At 41.7% G+C, this 17,791-nt stretch overlaps 1 protein-coding gene across 4 annotated transcripts in view; it reads right to left on the bottom strand.

Moving 5' to 3' along the window:
* PHACTR2 (phosphatase and actin regulator 2) overlaps positions 1-17,791 on the bottom strand; it is a 136,809-nt gene that overhangs the window by 93,271 nt on the left and 25,747 nt on the right. Inside the window, exon 1 of one of the 4 annotated variants that reach the window (XM_085055736.1) lies at positions 14,466-14,621. The exons of the other annotated variants lie outside the window; for them this stretch is intronic. Coding sequence (XP_084911862.1) covers positions 14,466-14,478 — 13 coding nt within the window. The 5' untranslated portion in view covers positions 14,479-14,621. Of the gene's footprint in view, positions 1-14,465; positions 14,622-17,791 lie in introns of those variants that run through there. 4 annotated transcript variants of the gene reach the window in all.

The raw sequence follows: 17,791 nt of genomic DNA, 5'->3' as shown, positions 1-17,791 counted from the left end.
GACTCCCATTCCCTCTGCTATGAAGAATGCACATGTTGTGTGTGGTGGATGTTTCCACCATGGTCAGTCTTTGCTGCCATTTGTGGCATCCCTGGAGAGAAGAAGGTACAGCAAGAGCACATTTATCCTGCAGACACGGAGTAGCTGGAACAGTGTGCTCAGTGGGAGGTGACCATCTATGGCATAAAGCAAACCTCAGGCTCCTCCCCATGGCAATATTTGAGTACCCCACAGTACCCAGCAAACAGATCTGCTACAGGAATAATCCAGAGGTAACAAGATAGCTCTGTGAGAAATCATTTCCTTTAACTGAAATGTGCTTGGATCCACAAACTCTGAGTTCCACAGTCCTCAGCCCCCTCCTTCACAGGAGGCAGGCACCAGAATTACCTGCGCACTGGAGCTTTCATCCCTGGTTACTAAATGTCCCTCTGGAAGCACCACCATAGCTGTCTGCACCACAGCAGTGCCCTGCTAGCACTCACACTGGTGGAGAAATGGTGCCCAGTCCCTTTTGAAGAGTCTTGGAAAGCAGCCTGAAGACTGCTTGTTGAGGAGCCTTTGCCTTTTCAAGGGACATGGGGCTGTCCAAAGAAGGCATGTTTGGGGAAAATGCTTATCCTCTCTCCTAGGGTCCCCATTCCCAAGAGATGAGCTTAGATACCATAGTACTGGGTAGTGAGGCTGCCTGACATCTGTGTTACAGAGGCTCTATTTACAAACTAAATCCCACACAACACCAGCATTTAGATGGAGAGAACCCTTTCTGTCCATCCACACAGTAGTTTGGGCAGGACGCAGAACAGTTTGGGGGGAGGTGGTTCTTGACTCAATCTTGTTTTCTGCCTGAAGGGATTAATTCCTGCTTCTCTGACCTTCCAATGACAGAAATAACCTAATCTTTTTGCTGGTACATTACCAGTATTTGAGGACTTTTGTCCTGACAGCTGGGATTTTAGGGAAACACTGGTGGTGTTTTTGCATGGAGAATAAAGTAGTGTTAACACAGTGGCACAAGGCTCGGCTCTTTTTTCTAGTCCTCCTTCCAAAAACAAAAAACAAGGACTTCTGCATTTTAAGTAGGTGCAGAGTAGGACAGATGAGGGCCCTCATCAGCAGGCTGTATTATCACACACATAGTCTATTTAAGGCTTAATGAACTGCTTGTTATTTTAGGCACTGTGGAGTTTGCAGACTCTGTCTGCATGCTCCAACGACAGCGTTCAGCCTCACCACAACCCGCTCTGCCGCCTCCAGCTCTTCTCCCAGGAGGCCTCTTCTGGCAGGGGTGCCCTGTGGTGTAGAATTCTTAGCTGCCACACAAAGAATGACATCAAAACTGAAGGACATTATTTAAACTACTTGATTAAAAAAAAAAATTAAGAACACTTTCTCTCCCTGGAGTACACTGGATAAAGCCACAGCACCTGAATAAAGCAATGGTAGTAAGACTGGAAAGTGTTGTCCTGCAGCATGAAGAGCAGCACCAGTAACTTGCCTCCTAAAAGCCAGGTTTAGCCAGTGAAACCTTCCTAGTAGGAGTAACACTCAGGCAGTGTTTAATCACTGCAGCCATGTAAGAGTTCAGCTACGTTGCTGGGCTGAGAGCAACACTGAGAAACGAGGATGGTGCCTGATTTCTGAGATGCTGGAATAATGCCAGAATCTGCCCCTCCATGGGTGTGAGTGGATGTAAATGACTTAATTGGTTCTGGCTGATTCCCACCTGCCCCTCTCGCAAGTACTTACCACTTAAAAGAAACGTGAGTTAAAGCTTTGTACAGGATCTCTGGCTGATGCTGACTCTGGGGTGATGAGAAAGAACTAAACATCTTCCATTTAACTACCTGTGCACTGAAAAACAGTACAATGGGCGTTATTTCAACAGGCTTTTTTGCTGCTGAGAAGGCAGGATAGCCAAGGCTTGTGTGAGCCAGCAATGCCGTTCTGTTGTGTCCAGCAAGTGGCAATTAAGGCAGATGCAGCTAGATCCAGGGGAAACAAAGCGTTTAATAAAACTGGAAGGAGAAATTCTGAGTGTTGATTAGGAAGCATCCTGCTGGAGGCTTTCTAACACCTGGGATCTCTCATTTCCAGCCTCCTTGGCAGCCTGTCTGATGTAAGTTGTGCAGTATTGTTTTTAAATTGTGCTACTTAATAGTCACCTTCCTTTTTCAAATCTGAAATATATTCAGCTTCACCCATTGCCAATATTTTAATCTAATATATACACATACACACACGTTAATGTATACATATATTATGGTTGCGAATCATATACATCTACAGAGACATCTTGGTGATATTTATTCATAAGTGGGAACTAAGAGATCCAATTTAGTATTTTCCAGTAAGAAGCAATGGAACCATTTTCTTTGTAGGATTATTATAGTTAGAAAGATTCAAAGAGATTTTAGAGTGAGGTGCAAAGGAGATTCAGAATTAGGAAATTTTCTTTTACAGTAGCTCATATTGCGTAGTTGCAAGGCTTTCCAGAATCCTCCTCAGATTTTTGTGTTTCAAGGAAGACATGGCACACCAGAGATTACTTAATATCCCAGAAGCAGTCATCCTAGTGCTCCAGCTAGAGCAAGACAGCATCTTTCAACGTTGCAAACACATATAAAGAGTGTCTCAGCTCTCTGAAACAGAGCTTGTCAGTCAAACATGTGCTTCCAGCATAATGCTATTATGGAAGTATTTTTGAAAATCACTGCCTCTCAACACTGAGCCTCCCAGTATGTAACTATGATCTAATTAGTCTTTCCCCTGATCATGTGGCCTTTCCTTTGTCCATACCGAATGCATTGGTTTCTTGCCTAAATATAATCTTAAATCTTCTTGCTAGTCAGTGCCAGTAGCACCATACAGCCTGGAGCAAAGAACCATTTCTTGCTGGATACCTCCTGATGAGTGACAATAATTCCCAAAGAATTATTGTCAAAGAAATCCCAAGAAACCTGGCATTTGGTCACAGAAGAACCCATCTGATACATAGCATATTAGTTTTGTACCATTTTAGGTTCTACAAAGCTGAACTAAGACAAGCATCTTCTAATGCAGCAAGATAGATATATGAAATATTTCCCTCAAACCTGATTTTCCTCCAATCCATGTTAATTGAAATTATTTGTATTCAATCTCTTCATTCTTTCTGGCTCAGTCCCTGTATCATCTGTTTCACATTTTTGGCTGGGACTGATGTCAAACTCACTAGCTAATGCTTATGAGTCTCCTTCATTTACTCCCTTTAAAAATTGTTGCAAGGCAGATTAATAACAATTTATTCAAAAGTATGCAGTTCTCTCCCAAGAGAGACCAAGGGGGTACACTGTAAACCTTACCTGGTTAACTTCAGAGAGTTCCTGAGCCCAGACAACTCATTGCCTTCCCAGACCACAAACAGAAGGCCAGAAAGCTGTGCCAGCTCCATCTCTGGGCTAAAAAACAAACATCAGCTCTGTGCTTTTGTGTGGCCAACTGTTTGCAGCTCTTTTGTAGTGCTCTCCTTACTCACCACTGCGACAGACTAACACATATTGCAGCAGGCTGGGACCTCACTGCCTCCCTACCATCCCTGCATCCCTCCTATACATATAGGAAAGATGCACCTAGCTCAGCACGCCATCTCCAATAGTCTCTCAGCACTGCAGACTCTCTACAGGGTCCATGCAGTGGCTGAATGTCACTCATGCAATCCAGTCCTTCGAGTGCTGAGGAGTGTGTTGTTTTGCTTGGGAATCATTTTTGTTCCTTTGTGCTTGCAGTGTCTCTTGAACTGCACAAAGCGCGTGATGCAGACATCCATAAATATCATGAGAACACAGCTTGTTCTATAAATGAACACATAATGGAATTTGATTTAGTATAAGGAAATAGGAGGTAAAAAATGGGATCAAAGTGGAAGTGTTGATATGCTTAAGGATGGTAAATATCTTGGACTAGTCACCTTTGACACAACAAAACTTGAAATAACTTAGGGATCACTTCTGAGCTGTGGGAAGTCCTTTCATACTTGTTGTAAAGAACCTCTAATTTCTGACATTTGGATCAAGCCAGTGTGACCATGGAGTTGGCAAGGAGGGAAATCATGAGGCGTGTGAAAATTTACTTTCCTTTCTCTCTCAGCTGAGAAGAAGCCTAGTTTGATACAGGTAAGTGTTTACTTACCATTTTGTTTCTGTTCCTGGAAACCAAGCTGCTGTTAAGACCTCCCCTACTTCCCCTTCCAAACAGTATGAGACAGCCAATGGATGATTTCTGTTGGAAGCAATCTAAATTTAGCAATGCATACACTATCTTACCAGGCCTAGAACTGAGCTCAAAAGACTCAGAAAAACCCTGGATTTGAGCACAGCAACCTACTTTCATGGCATCAGCTGCAGAACTGGAGCTCTGGTGCACAGTCATAGCACGATAAAGGGAAGCACAGAATGTAAGCACTCCAAATTCCTCTGCAAAGCCATGGGAAAGCTTTATGGTTGCCAAGCTACTAATACCACCAAAATACTTTTATTCCTCTTTCATTCTGCCCATAATGCACTGTGACTGTGAAAATGGACAGAAGGAAAATAAAATAAAATAAACTGCAGTGATGCAGGTTCACACAGAGCATGCAGACCAGCATGGGAATGTGAAAGTGAAGGAAACCACAGGAATTATCAGGACCAATCCAACACGGTAGCAGGCAATAGGTGCTTTGCTGTGGGAAGCACCTCTTTTGCGTCCTGGGGACACTTAGATGCTTCCTGAGAAGCTGTAAAAGGCAAAGGTGTAAATGACTAGTGTGGAGTGCCAGAAGCAGAGAAAAGGAAAGCCTAAGGTCACACACAACTCTCTCCGCAATGAGCTGAGAGGTTTATTCATGGCACTTTTCAGGGAAGCACATATTGGCTGTCATAGTGGCAAGCCTCTTCTCCTTTAGCAGTCTGATCTACTGCTTGAGGTATCACTTAGTGCCCTGGGGAAAAAGCTTAAAGGCAGAGCAGAGGAAAAGAAGATCATGGCAAGAAGCAACAATGACACAAAAGTGGTTAAATGCTGATCAAGGAAGGGTTCTGACTCCTGCCTTCACCTTGTTCACCCTGAGGGTGCTCCTCTGAAATGGCTGCACAACCTATCTGCATGTGAAAGATGTACATAAACTTTAACACTTGGGAGCCATGTGCTCTACAAGATGAAAAAAGCTGAATTTGCCCTCAGAATTTAAAATATTGCTTAAAAAAAAAAAAACAAAACCAAAGAAATCTAGCTGTGATTACAAGTAGCTATAAGGGAATTTATCTCAGGGCGATCCTTACCTCAGCCAAGCCTTTCAGATCCCCAAATTTGCAAGCCATTCAGCAAACCAGCTAACAGTGTTTCTCTGTCATGACAGGCAATGGGACTGCAGGGAGAGGCAAACTTCAAGACTTCCCTGATGCACACAGCATTCTAGTGCAGTGGAAAAACACTACTGTCAGAAAAGTGCTCCTAAACCAGTAGCTGCGCAAACTGCACCTTTGCTTCAATGGCATATTACTGGCTTCTTCCCCTGCAGTTCAGGGTAAAGAGGTAGGCAGGCTACCACCTGAGAGAGGAAGGGGACCCCACAATCATCCTTCCTCTTCCTCCCTGGGAGAAGATTTTGGGAAATAACACTGACTCTACTCTTTCCCCTCTAACAGTTCAAAATAAGACTCTAATAGTGCTGAGCAGTATGTCTACTTTGCCAATATTATACTTTCCCTCTCTTCTTTGCAGTCAGGCTCCCTGAGCTACAGTCTTGAAGAATAAACACAATAGAACTTGAGGATTTGCAAACATGACAGAAACTTGTGTGAAAATGAAGAGCTATGTGTAGAGCTATTCCATCTCCTCTAGTATTTGAGCTGAACAATCAACACTCACAGCTAAAACAATGAACATTAATGACATTAGATTATTCTGAGGACAGTAAAATAATATAATACACTGCTCATCACCCTTAGATGTTACAAAGTGAATTGTTCACCTTCAGGGACCTTAAAATCTTCCTCAAGGCTTCATCACATTTAATTTCACCCTAGAACCTCCCACATATAGGTAAAAAATAAAAGTAATTTTTCCCCAGTATCTAGACTACATAACCTCAGAAATTGCCACGATGCCCTCACATGGCACTGTGCAACCTTCTCCAGCTTCTAAATAAGACAGATAATTCATCAGGATGGATGGCACCTCCAAAACCACGGGCAGGGTTAGGCTTTGAGGCCTGTAGGCATCAATTAACAGCACAATGTTCAAAGATCCTCCAGCTAGAACTAGAAAAGCTGTGTCCTGAGCTGGAGGCCATGCAGATGGAAGACCCAGATTCACCTGTAACCCCAGCTGGCTCACCAGTCTGGGTCCAGACACCGGTGGTGATGTGAGCATGCTGTTCAGGGGCTCAGAGTAATGTCTGCTGGGGAAAAGGCACCACATTGTATCAACATGCTCAGCGCTGCCTCAAGGACCTCTGGGCGTCACACAGAGCACACATGGCCTTCCTGGGGTACCACAGCAGAGAACAAGCAAACAAAAACCTCATTGCCGCGTTTTGTAGAAAAACTGAGAAAAGCGGACTCCACCATGGCTTCCCATTTCCCTTTCCAACCCCAAAGCCATTCTTGTTCCTAAATTCTGTGGTGCTTTATGCCTCTTGAAGCCTCTCATGCCAAAATAAACAGCTACTTCAACCTCTTGTGGGTGCCTTAAGCTGTTGCATAGGAAATGCATGTTTATGCCTTACAGAAGCCATATAATACATCACAATCACTGTGCTAAGTGATACAAACTAGGGAATTTAAAAGTTACGTTTGGCAATCTGCCCTTACTGTGTTCTAATTATTTCTTAATATCCCAATTTAAGGGCAGCATATTGGCCCCATTTATAAATTGTCTGGATTTTATGAGTTTGTGTCACAGAATTAATGTTAAACTGTTTTCAGATTCTTTATTGAAAACTGCTGATTGTGTATTGCCTGACAGAGCAAAATGTCTCCATTAGAATAATGATTTATTGTAAATACGGTAGTATTAAGGCTGACTATTCTAGGAATTAAAAATGCACGGAAAAAATCCATTGTAAAAAGTGTTATGTGAGCTGTCATAATTTGTCAGTTTAATATCTTTGCATTTGCATTTCTTTTTAAAATGCCAAGAGCAATTAAACCTTATCCCACCAGTAGAAGTTGCCAAATTTCACTTGAAATTAAACCAGAATAATGTGTCATGTTAGTTATTTTAATAATATTAAACAATAAAAACAGAAACAGAAAAGAGAAGAAAAAAGAGACATACAACTAGAGCTACAAAAAAAAGCAGCTAAAATATATAACTTATTTTTTGTAAAGTCACACTTATGAACTCCATAGGCTTCCTCCGTCAACAAACCATTTTCCCTGACAGTAAGGCCATAGCAAAGTCTTGCTGAACTATGGTTTAAATGTCAATAAACAGCTTCCAGCAGCACAAATTTTATGCCTGAGATCGCCATATTTTCAGTTCATCTCTCCACATGGTTTCCAGGCAAACGTCCATAATGAAATACCCCTTGTTTTTTGGACTTACTCAAGTCTCAGCGAGAAAGACAGAAGGGACTCGTGAGTCAGCAGGAGCTGGAGCTAGGACGAATCGATCACAACTTTGTCTCCTGTGGAAATACCAGCTGCCATCATATTTGTGTTGGAACTACACTGTGCACGCCTTCTCCTAGCAATGGCCAAGCCATGGATGAAAGAATTGTTTCTGGGATTGTCTCCCGCTGTGTCTGCCTCTCTATAGAGACATAGGGTTGCCTTTATCATTGTCATGAAATATTCTGTTGCTTTTCAGAAATGCATTTAAAGGGATTTTCCCATACAATAAGTTGTGAAATAAGCAATTTCTGATAGCTACGTTATAGAAACGGTGCTGCAGAGCAAACTAGGATTAAGGAAATATTTGGCCCAGGCCAATTTATTTTCTCCTAGCCTTTTGCTTTATTTGAAAATTGGATGTTAGGAGGGACCTAACTCTTCACTCAAGTCCATTATTTGAGCCATATGTTTCCAGCAACTCTACGTTATTGCTGACAAGCCTGAGTTAAGTTTGTCTCCTCTGGGAGGAAAGCAGACAACCATAAACATCACTCCTGGTCTTCAAGAAGTCCTTCTGCTGGTACTACTGCCCCCACGAGGTGCTTGGAGAGGATGCTTCTGTACAGGTATAAATACAAACCACATCAGCCTTGGTCTCCCCAATATCTTCAGTAAAGGTGATAGTTTTGTTCACGTGAATATGGCTGCTTCCTTATTCTTGCATCTCCAGCAGCAAAGGGGACATTCCTTTTAGTGCTGAGCTGTGCTCAGAGTCAGGCACACACAGCTCCGTGGGTGTAGGATAACAAATCCAGGTGCCCCATCTCCTCCAACACTCTGCCTTCCACAGGGCACCGGCTGGAGACACTTTGGCCTCGAGGCCTCCATGCTCACCCAGGGACTGCTGGGCCCCACTTGCCAGAAAGAGTGATTAGAGACAAACTCAGCAGCTTTATTCAGGAATTACTCCTGTCTGCTGGGAGAAGGTTGCTAGGTACTCTTATAGTCCTAAGCTACTTATATTTTCTAATTATACTTCAGGAAGAAGTCTTACAAACATTTTATGTGAAAATTTAAAAATGCTTAAATAGTGACACAAAGGGGAAAAATAGAGAAATGAAGGATTTTTGGGTAAAATTCCATCCAGTCTACTTTTTGAGCCTAAAGTAATACCCCTGCAAGTCCCCCCACAATTAAATATTACATTTCATAAAAGATTCACAATTAAGGAATGATGATGAAACAGCAGTGGACTAGATCCTTATTATCAGCCACCTGCACTTTGGTCATGCAATCTCGCTTTCCCCCTTGCCACTCACTTCCAGCCCCCTCAGTTTTGGGGTCTTTCAAGCCCCTGGAACACAGGCTGGTTTCCTTGGAACAATATTTGTCAGTGCCTCTTAATACAACCTTTCCTTGTACTGTCAAAATAGTTGGCTCCTGCAATTTTGGTTTCACCCTTGCTAGGAGCATATGGGGAGGTGCTGCCTCTCAAACTTGGATTACTACTTCCATACACAACACTTGCTTCTTCACCATAGGTGGCAGTGACGATCCAGAGTGTAGAACAGGGGTCTGAAGGCAGCTGGCCAAAAAATGCCACACAGCCAGCAGATGTAAACATAAGGCATGAACTCAGCACCTCATGTTTTGATGCTTGCCAGCTTTTACCAGAAAAAAAATCAGAAAAAAAAAAAAATCAGAAATTATTAGTAAGTACATTCGGTGTTTTACCATCTCTCCAAACCAGCTAGAGTTCATGATGCTTCTCTGTAAGAAGTACTGCAGCAACTGGAATCATTGCTTAAGATACCATGGGAGTGTGCCAGCGCAGTGGAAACACAGCATTCCTAGCTAAAGACAGCCACTTGAAGCAGGGTGGGTGGACTATCTCTACATTAGAAGATGCTCCATCATTTTAGTACTGCACACTATTTGGCCACTCCTAGTGCAAGTTCCTATATAGTCATTCTGGGCTGTGTGTATACAGATTGAAAATAAAATGGAGAGCAGCAGCATCACAAGGAAGTTTAATGCTCACAGAAATGTTTTCCAAGGTCATGGATTTATAAGCACTCCGATCCAACTTCTAGGTAAAGGGGCATAAGCCATGAATATTATTCTAAAATTACAAGAAGAAATACAACTTTCTAGCAGACAGTGACCTGTGATACATTAGAGTGTTCACTTCAACTGAGGGCATGGATGCAAATAGGAGAAAAATTAGAATACACAGTCTAGTATAAGAGTTGCTTATTGCTTTGTATTTTATTGTTCATCTGCAAACCATTTTTTGATCTATGGAGCACAGCGTATAAACCCAATAAAGGTCAACATGGCATCATGGATAGCCCCATTTATATATGCACAAGAGTGGGACAGAGAGAAGGGAGGTGCTGTTGTCTACCCTCTAAAAAAACCTTCACACTCGTGGAGAACAGGGACAAAGTACCATCAAAGATCAAAACAGAAGCTGTTTTGAAACAGCTTGACCAAAACAAAGGACATGATTGATTTTGCTGCTGGAGTTCGGAATTGTCTCAAGGGCTGACAAACCTGTGGTGCCACCATCTCCATTGCAAGTGGTTTTGTGTTAATGGGTTTCCAAATTCATAGGGACAATTCAGACAAGCTTGAGGCTTAGACGACCAAAGGATTTCAGAGCCCTGTAAGGGCAACAAATGAACATTACAACACACTGACATTGTTATCTAGCCTAATTCTGCACACAGATCGGCTCAGCTACATTAGAGGTGTTTGAACACTATGAATTGATGAGGATCATAATATGCAGTCCACTTCCAAGTTTTGTTCCTCTACCTGTTATTTTTCTTTCTCTTCTGTGTTTTAGAAAGATGCACCCCGTTTGCCTCGAAATCAGGTAAGACAGAACAAAGCATCTGTAAGGTCAAATTCGCAACCAGCATTCAATCCCAGCAGCCTTATATTTAAAGAATGCAAAATAAGTCCTATTGACTTGCAGGAAGATAAAAATGACCAGTCACTTCAAAAGCAAGGGAATTTCCATCCTCAAAAAGCTTCCTGTGTCTCTTACTCTTCCTGTGAACAATGATATCACACAGAAGGCTAAATTGACCACTTGCTATTCTCCCCATACCACAGCATTTCAGGCTTCAAGTTAAACTCTTGCTTCATTGGAAAGCTCTAAGTTTCACTATAGGTCAAATATAAAGGTTGGTGTTGCTACAGGATATTCCTTAGAGATAGGATATTCAACAGACAAGACCTCCAGTCCCTTTAGAACACATTTTTTTACTTGAAGGCATAGCCTGGAGCCACAGCTGCAGAGCCTACATAATTCAGGGTAACAATTAACCACAGATAGCTCATTACTGCTAAAATAATATTCCAAGTGCAAAGAAGTCATATAAATCCCCAAGAAACATGAAACAAGGCCTCCTGGTTTTGTTCACTACTGGTATGGTGTGCATGACTGAGGAGCTCACCATGGTGCCATTCACCCCCATGAGATCCTTCCCCCGAGCCTTTGGCACATCACATTGGCATTCTTCTTCGTAAGAATGAGTGTACAAGACTAGTCCATTTTAAGGTGAGAGGTCTGTCTGAACAGGACACAGCTGACTAGGAGCTCTGGGGGAAATGATACTGCTGATCTCACTCCTTCTTACAGGACATCCCCACCAAAAAGCATCACTTGGGAGCACTTCTGTTTCTGCAGCTTCTTTCTTCCTGCTACTGCGAGTTTCTTGCTGCTTTTATATTTGCTCTTTTTCCCCCCACAAGTTAGTTCCAGAATTTCCTAGTTTTTTTTAAACGAGTTTTGTTACATCACTGCCGTCTCCAGGCTTGATGAGTTTGGCCCAAAGTAGATGTGTGCAGCAAAGCTGGAGCCCAGGACCTGCCAGTGGAGGCAGGCAGGGGCTGCTGGCTGCCCTCCCCTGCCCAGAGCAGCAGGCAGCCTTGCTGCTGAATACCTGCAGACAGCCTGTCACAAACAGCTGATGCCAAAATAGGCAAAAAATACAACTAGAACTGTCCTGTTGTGCCGTACACAGATGGATGAATATTTTATTGTTATTCCAGGAAAGGCTTTTAAAAGAACACACGAGACAACAATTATGTGGAGCTGTCTTGGTACACAGAATAAAAATAAAAGCAATCTAACACTTAAAGGAAAGGATTTTTTAAATGAAAACATTGTTTCTAAGCCCCAAAAAATGGCATCAGCCATAACAGCTAAAAGTGTACATAGGTGACCTATTAGCAACACTTCTTAAATGACAGTTTTGGCCAGAAAATCGTTGTAATGATGGCAGAGAAGAGTGACGAATTACAGAGATATTTCTGTTCTGCAGAGCATAAGATGGAGTTTTGCCCAACAATTATCCATGGTCTGACTTTGAAAGTCTCTTCAGCAGCATGATGAGTTTAATAACAGAGGCCTGATTCACTGACGCTGATACCAAATTGTTATTTCTAACACCCAGCAGCTAAAACATGCAGCTTTGCTAATATTCTGCAGCTCAGTACAGCCAGAAATAGCATCACTTCAGGAAGAATTCGGGCAGGTATCCAGTTTATATACATCAGTGTGTTTACATTTCAATTGGCAGACTGCTGAAGAGCAAATTAATCAGGCAGTTGGGCTTGTGGATGCAAATAATCCTGCTCCCCTCTGATCTCATAAGTGCCCAGATGACACTGCATGGGTTTTCAAAGGTGTTCTCACATCCCTGAGAAGTCAGAGGGCACAGGCCAGATATACGGAGGTGTTCAGCTGCAGAGTTCCCATGCTGGCATCCCAGTTAGGGATCAGGAGCCCTAAACATAGCTCTACAGACCCGGCTGTGTTTACCCAGTACCCTGTAGGCTCTTTGGAAATGGATGTATTCCCTATACTGCTCAAAGTATGGAAGTGGCTGGATGCTCAGAAGAGCTGTCTGGAGAAGAGAGCATGTCCATGCCACACTGAAAGCCACTGGGGCTTTGGAGCAAGCTGACTACAGGCAGCAAGAAGACCTCTGGTAACCACAGTAGAAACTGGATCACAGCCTTACCCTCTGCCATGATGTCTTCAACAGGGCTTGGATTCATCTGTTGTTGGGTTGGAGCTTTTTGTTTTTAACAGCTAGTTTTTAATTGTCATCTGAAAGATTATTTTAACCAATTTTAATGGTATATAGCTTGTTTGCTAAAAACTGGAAACATCAGTCACTGTTTCTGCATGGGCAAAAAATATCTGGAGTTGTTCAGAAAACTAATGTTATAAGAAGCTTTGGGAATAGTTGGTAAGTTGTGCAGACATCAAGCTTTACTTATTTTAACTTTTTCCAGCAACCAAACTGGAATCTTCCTTAGGCCAAACAAAAACACACACAGGAAAATCTGTTTCTATGGTTTTCAGACACCAGCTTCCCTCTTCTTCCCCCCAAAACTGGCCTTTAAAATAGATGTGACTCATTCCAGAACAGATTCTTACAGCTGGATTAAAGTGTTATCTCTGTCAAGACTTCTATAGTATTAGTTGTTGATGCTGAAGAGTGTAAAAACCTGGAGGAATTAGCAGCTCTGCCTGCCAGGGTATCTCTTGCCCACAGGCATTCTGTGTCAGAGAGCAGGAATCCTTCTCCTCCAGCAGAAAATTCTGCCTCGTCATGCAATATCAAACAAAAGTCATTATCATTTACTATGTTTAGGCTCCATAAAAGCTAGCCAAAGCACCAAGTGCAAAGAGCATTGCTAATCTTGTTTCTTTCCAAAAATGAGCAGTATACTAGAACCATTTCAGTTCTTTTAGATGCTGGCAATGTAATTTCCGTGATGTTACATTTTAAATTCTTGAAAAACTCCTTTTTTCTTCTTTTTTTTTGGTCTTGGATTTTATAGAAATTAAAGCATCAAGAGCCCTTTATCTGTTTGTCACAGAAGTTGATAACAATACACGTGAGATGAGAATGACCTGACCTTAGCAGGCATAAGCAAGAGTTTTGCTTCTACTATTAAAAAAAACCAAACCAAAACCCCCACAAGCCCCTGAAAATCACTGAAATCTACTGTAGGATAATCTTTTCAAGCACTGTAGAGGTGATCATCACTTTTAAGGTCAACAATAGAGAAATGTGATGATCTGAGCAGGTTTTAAAGGGCACCGAATCTACCGCAGATTGTGTATCCTAATATGTATTGCACTAGTACCAATAAATCCCTGAGATCTCAACATGCTCAAGTTTCACAGCAGTCAAAGCAGCATGCAAAACCTCTGTCCCATAAAGCTCTTTTTTGTGATACAAGGTAATGCAAAAGGGAAATGCAAATAATGCATTTCATCACCGATGTAATGATGTGTGCGCCTCCTTAGAAACCGTGAAGCGCATTATTTAGGATGAAAATGCATGATCTAAAGTTGGAACATCAAAGAAAATAAGAAGTGCAAATATATTCAGTATTTTATGTACTAAATTATACAGAGGAAACAGAGACAGCTTAAAATAAGACAGATGGGAGCTAACCATTATCTACTTTTTGTTAGCTTTATTAGTTACCCATCCACACCTATTGCAAACTGTGAGAGATATTTCTCTCTGAAGTACATGCATTTTCCCTTCCTGCCACATTTCCTGCATATAGGTTCCAAAATAACACTGAATACCTTAAAAAGGCAGATCCTACATTACAGTTTATGTTCACATTTCCAGGAAACAGACTTAAAGCAGAAAAAACAGACTGATAAAGGGTTAACAACTTAAGTGTGTCACGTTTTAGACACAAAAATTTGCTTTAATAAAGGACATTTAAAAAGAAGAAGCCACAAAGGCTAAAGAAACACATCTCCTGCAGCAAGTGAGAGAGGATACAAACGAACCCCGTAGCTCCACTAAGAATGAAGATCTGTTTTATTTCACTTACCGGTATTATCCATTATTCCCTCTCGGTATTCAAAAAAAGCACAATTCCCCAGAAAAGCAGCCGGTACGGTCTCAAGCTCGCTAATGAAGCTGGCTGCCCTTCTCCTGGTTATTAGACCTTGCTGGCAGTCAGAGCATACTTCATGTACTGACTGCAGTAGACATCACCAGGAAATTTATATCTCCAAGGATGACAAACAGCCATTAGCTCCATTATAGGCTGATTAAGATTGTGTGAGCCTATCAAGTAGATACTTAAATCCCCCAGGGTTTTACATCTATGGGGGGAAAACAAAAGAACTCCTAGCCTATAATACTGAATATACGTTTCTGAAAAGTAAAAGCAATGCTGATGAGGAGAGGTTTAATGGGTAGGAAGGCAAAACCTTAAATAAAAAAGGGATATATTACCGAGCAAAGGGCTGTTATTTATCAGTGACGCAACAGCAAAACTTTTAAGGAGAAAAAAAAGGGGGAGGATTCTGTGACTAAGAAAGTGTTAGGTTAGGCTACAATTTGCAGCCATTAGGTTTGACTGTGCTTTAAATTCTGCAAGTTCTGCACCTGAGGTTCCCTACCTCAGGTGTTCTCCTTTTTGTGAGAAACACAGTAGATGTGCTTATTTGTGAATGCATATCAATATATTAATTGCCTGGAAACATTTATTATTATAGTGTTCATAGCTGAATGTAAGAAAAGGGTGAAAAGTATCTACAGAGCTTTACTTCTTTTAAAGTCAAAGTGAAAAACACTGGATGCTGGAGGGATTAGACTCAACAAAATCTGAATGACATGCTGAAAGGAAGAGGTATTACTTCTAAATTTTCCATACCACCTGAAACTTTGATGCACAGATTTTTCCCCCATAGAAGTAAACAAACTAACTAACTAACAAACTTAGTATGGACTTGTAAACATTTCCTGGTACCAGGATATTAGGGTTCCATCCCCCATTTTGGCACTGATTTGCTATGTGACCCTAAACCAGACATTTTGTGCCACAGTGTTGTCCCAGTGGTGACAGGGGAATCATTACACACATGGCCTTTGGTGAAAGAGAATGTCACAAAGTACTGGCACTACATAAATGCCGCATAGTATTTTCTCAGTATTTGTAAGTTCCAGTAGATAATTCACTCCAATCCTCTTTATTACAATGGAGAAGGAATACAGATTTTCTATGTCTGCATTATATTGACCCTCTGCCTCACAGCATCACATGAGCAACAAAATGTATTTTCTATTCATCACCCTTTCACTGTCCTTTTGATCTTATTTGTCTTTTTAAAATTTTAAATAAAAATACAGTTCCAGCACTGATCTATTTACACTGATTAAGAAGGAGAAAGAATCAATGGCTGAGAGCTAAAGTCATCAGCAAGAATGGAGAATATCTAGGGCATACTGGATATATTCTGTATTTCCAGAAAGGAAGCGCTTGGAGGGCTAAGGAGAGACTAAAGATTAGAGATCTGTCACACTTCATATTAAGCTTCTATTTATAAGTGGCTTATGAAGAGCTTATAAAAAATAGAAGTTAGCATAAGCATGTTGCATTAGTACAAGTCACAGATAGCTACAACCACACTAATACAAAGGGTCAAAGATTACCAATAAGGAGCTTATTCATTTGCTAGATTCTGTATCAGTTAATGACAATTGACTAATGTGCCAATTTGGGTAATTGGTTAATGTGCATTTGGTGAAATCTAGTTGCAGAGGAGCACTAAGCTGGAGGCTGTGCAATGACCATCTGATAAAGGCAATCACTTTTCTCCAGCTCCTCTGTGGGAGAGAGCTGCCTGGAAAGTGCTGGGCTCCTGCAGAAAAGAGAGAAAGCACAGGCTCTGGTGTGTCCTCCAAGCTCCACATGTCCTGGTGAGAGCTGGGGCTGTACTGCAGCACTGGCAGATTGCTCAGGAGAGAAGGGTAGAGGACTGTACTTTTGTGCTAGGATGCTACTACTCTGCTATGGAACCAACCAAGGGAACAGCAAGGTGCCTCTGTGAAAGGAAGAGATGGCTTGGTTGTGAGATGGGGTTCTGCAGAACTGCAAATCCTACAGGTGTCTGAGCTCAGACAGCACTGAGGGATGGTGACAAAGCCACGACAGGGCAGAAGGACATATGCATATCTTAAATCCCACCAAGTATGCAAATGTCTGGTGCTGACTAAAACTAAGAGAGATGGGTTTTGAATGCAATTTGTTTGCTTTGAGTTTCACTTGGAAGCTGGAAAAGGAGAGCTCTGCACTTGAGAAGCAATGGTGCAGCTGTAAGAAACTAGTCCTGACCCTGGTGGCTGGGAAATACAGGTGGGAAACACTCTGAGACCCCAAGGGAAAATGCAAAGCTACACCTACTTGGACCTCAGGGAAGTGAAGATCTCCAGACAGTGACTATTTCTATGTGCAGAGCAGTCCTAGTGTGCATGCCATGGCTGAATCTCATGTGCAGGGCAGATGGGCTTCATGGTGTACTTCAGTGTGCTGGTCCCAAAAATCACACAGATGAGAAGACCTACAGGAACACACCCCAGCTCCCTTCCTGCCCACATGCACAGGTTTCCTTCCAAAGATGCCCTGGAAGATGCTAATGTGTCCCTGCCTGACATGCAATTCAGATTCACAGCTTCAAGTCAGCTAAAGATCAGGATTGTGATGTCCTAACTAGAGTATGGGAAGTCCCAATTACACAGCTTGATAAGTATTGCGTTTGGATGCTTCATCATGGCTGTGTGACAGAAACTGTTAATGAAATTAACTGGTATTAAAATATATTAACTCCTGAAAGCTAACTACAAATGGAAATTTCATGTGATATGTGATGTAAACCTCTTCCATTTGAACAGAAAGTATCTCACCAGGAATCTTTCAAAAAAAGAAAGCTTTACAAAATACATGAATTAGAGAGTTGTTTTTGTAATTGTAGGTAATGAGATTATTGCATAGAAATCAACAAATGCGTTTGATCACAGATACCATTATTACAGGGTTAAAGCAATGTCTACCTGACTGAATATGGAGAAAAGAAAGATGCAGATAATAGATGGGGTTCAATAGGAAACTACATTATTTAGAAGTAAAATATACATATATTCCAGGCATAAATTTACTTAATTGGTGAGTGCAGAGCAACTCCATCACAATCCACAGTTGCATGACACCAAAATGACTCAATCTTTTAAAGGACAATTTTAGGTAAGGACTAAGAACAACTGATCTGCACAGGTACAAAGCTCTCTGTTCATCTTGCAAAAGTCTCATACTCCATCAGACTGTATCCTGGTTTTTGTCACCCATGAGGTGGTCCTGTCTCACAGTCCATT

This window comes from Lichenostomus cassidix, chromosome 3 (assembly GCF_008360975.1).
Source record: "Lichenostomus cassidix isolate B80296 chromosome 3, HeHo_3.0, whole genome shotgun sequence".
Classification (NCBI taxonomy): Eukaryota; Metazoa; Chordata; class Aves; order Passeriformes; family Meliphagidae; genus Lichenostomus; species Lichenostomus cassidix.
The sequence above is the reverse complement of the archived record's forward strand: the minus strand, read 5'-3'. Positions and strand labels throughout refer to the sequence as shown.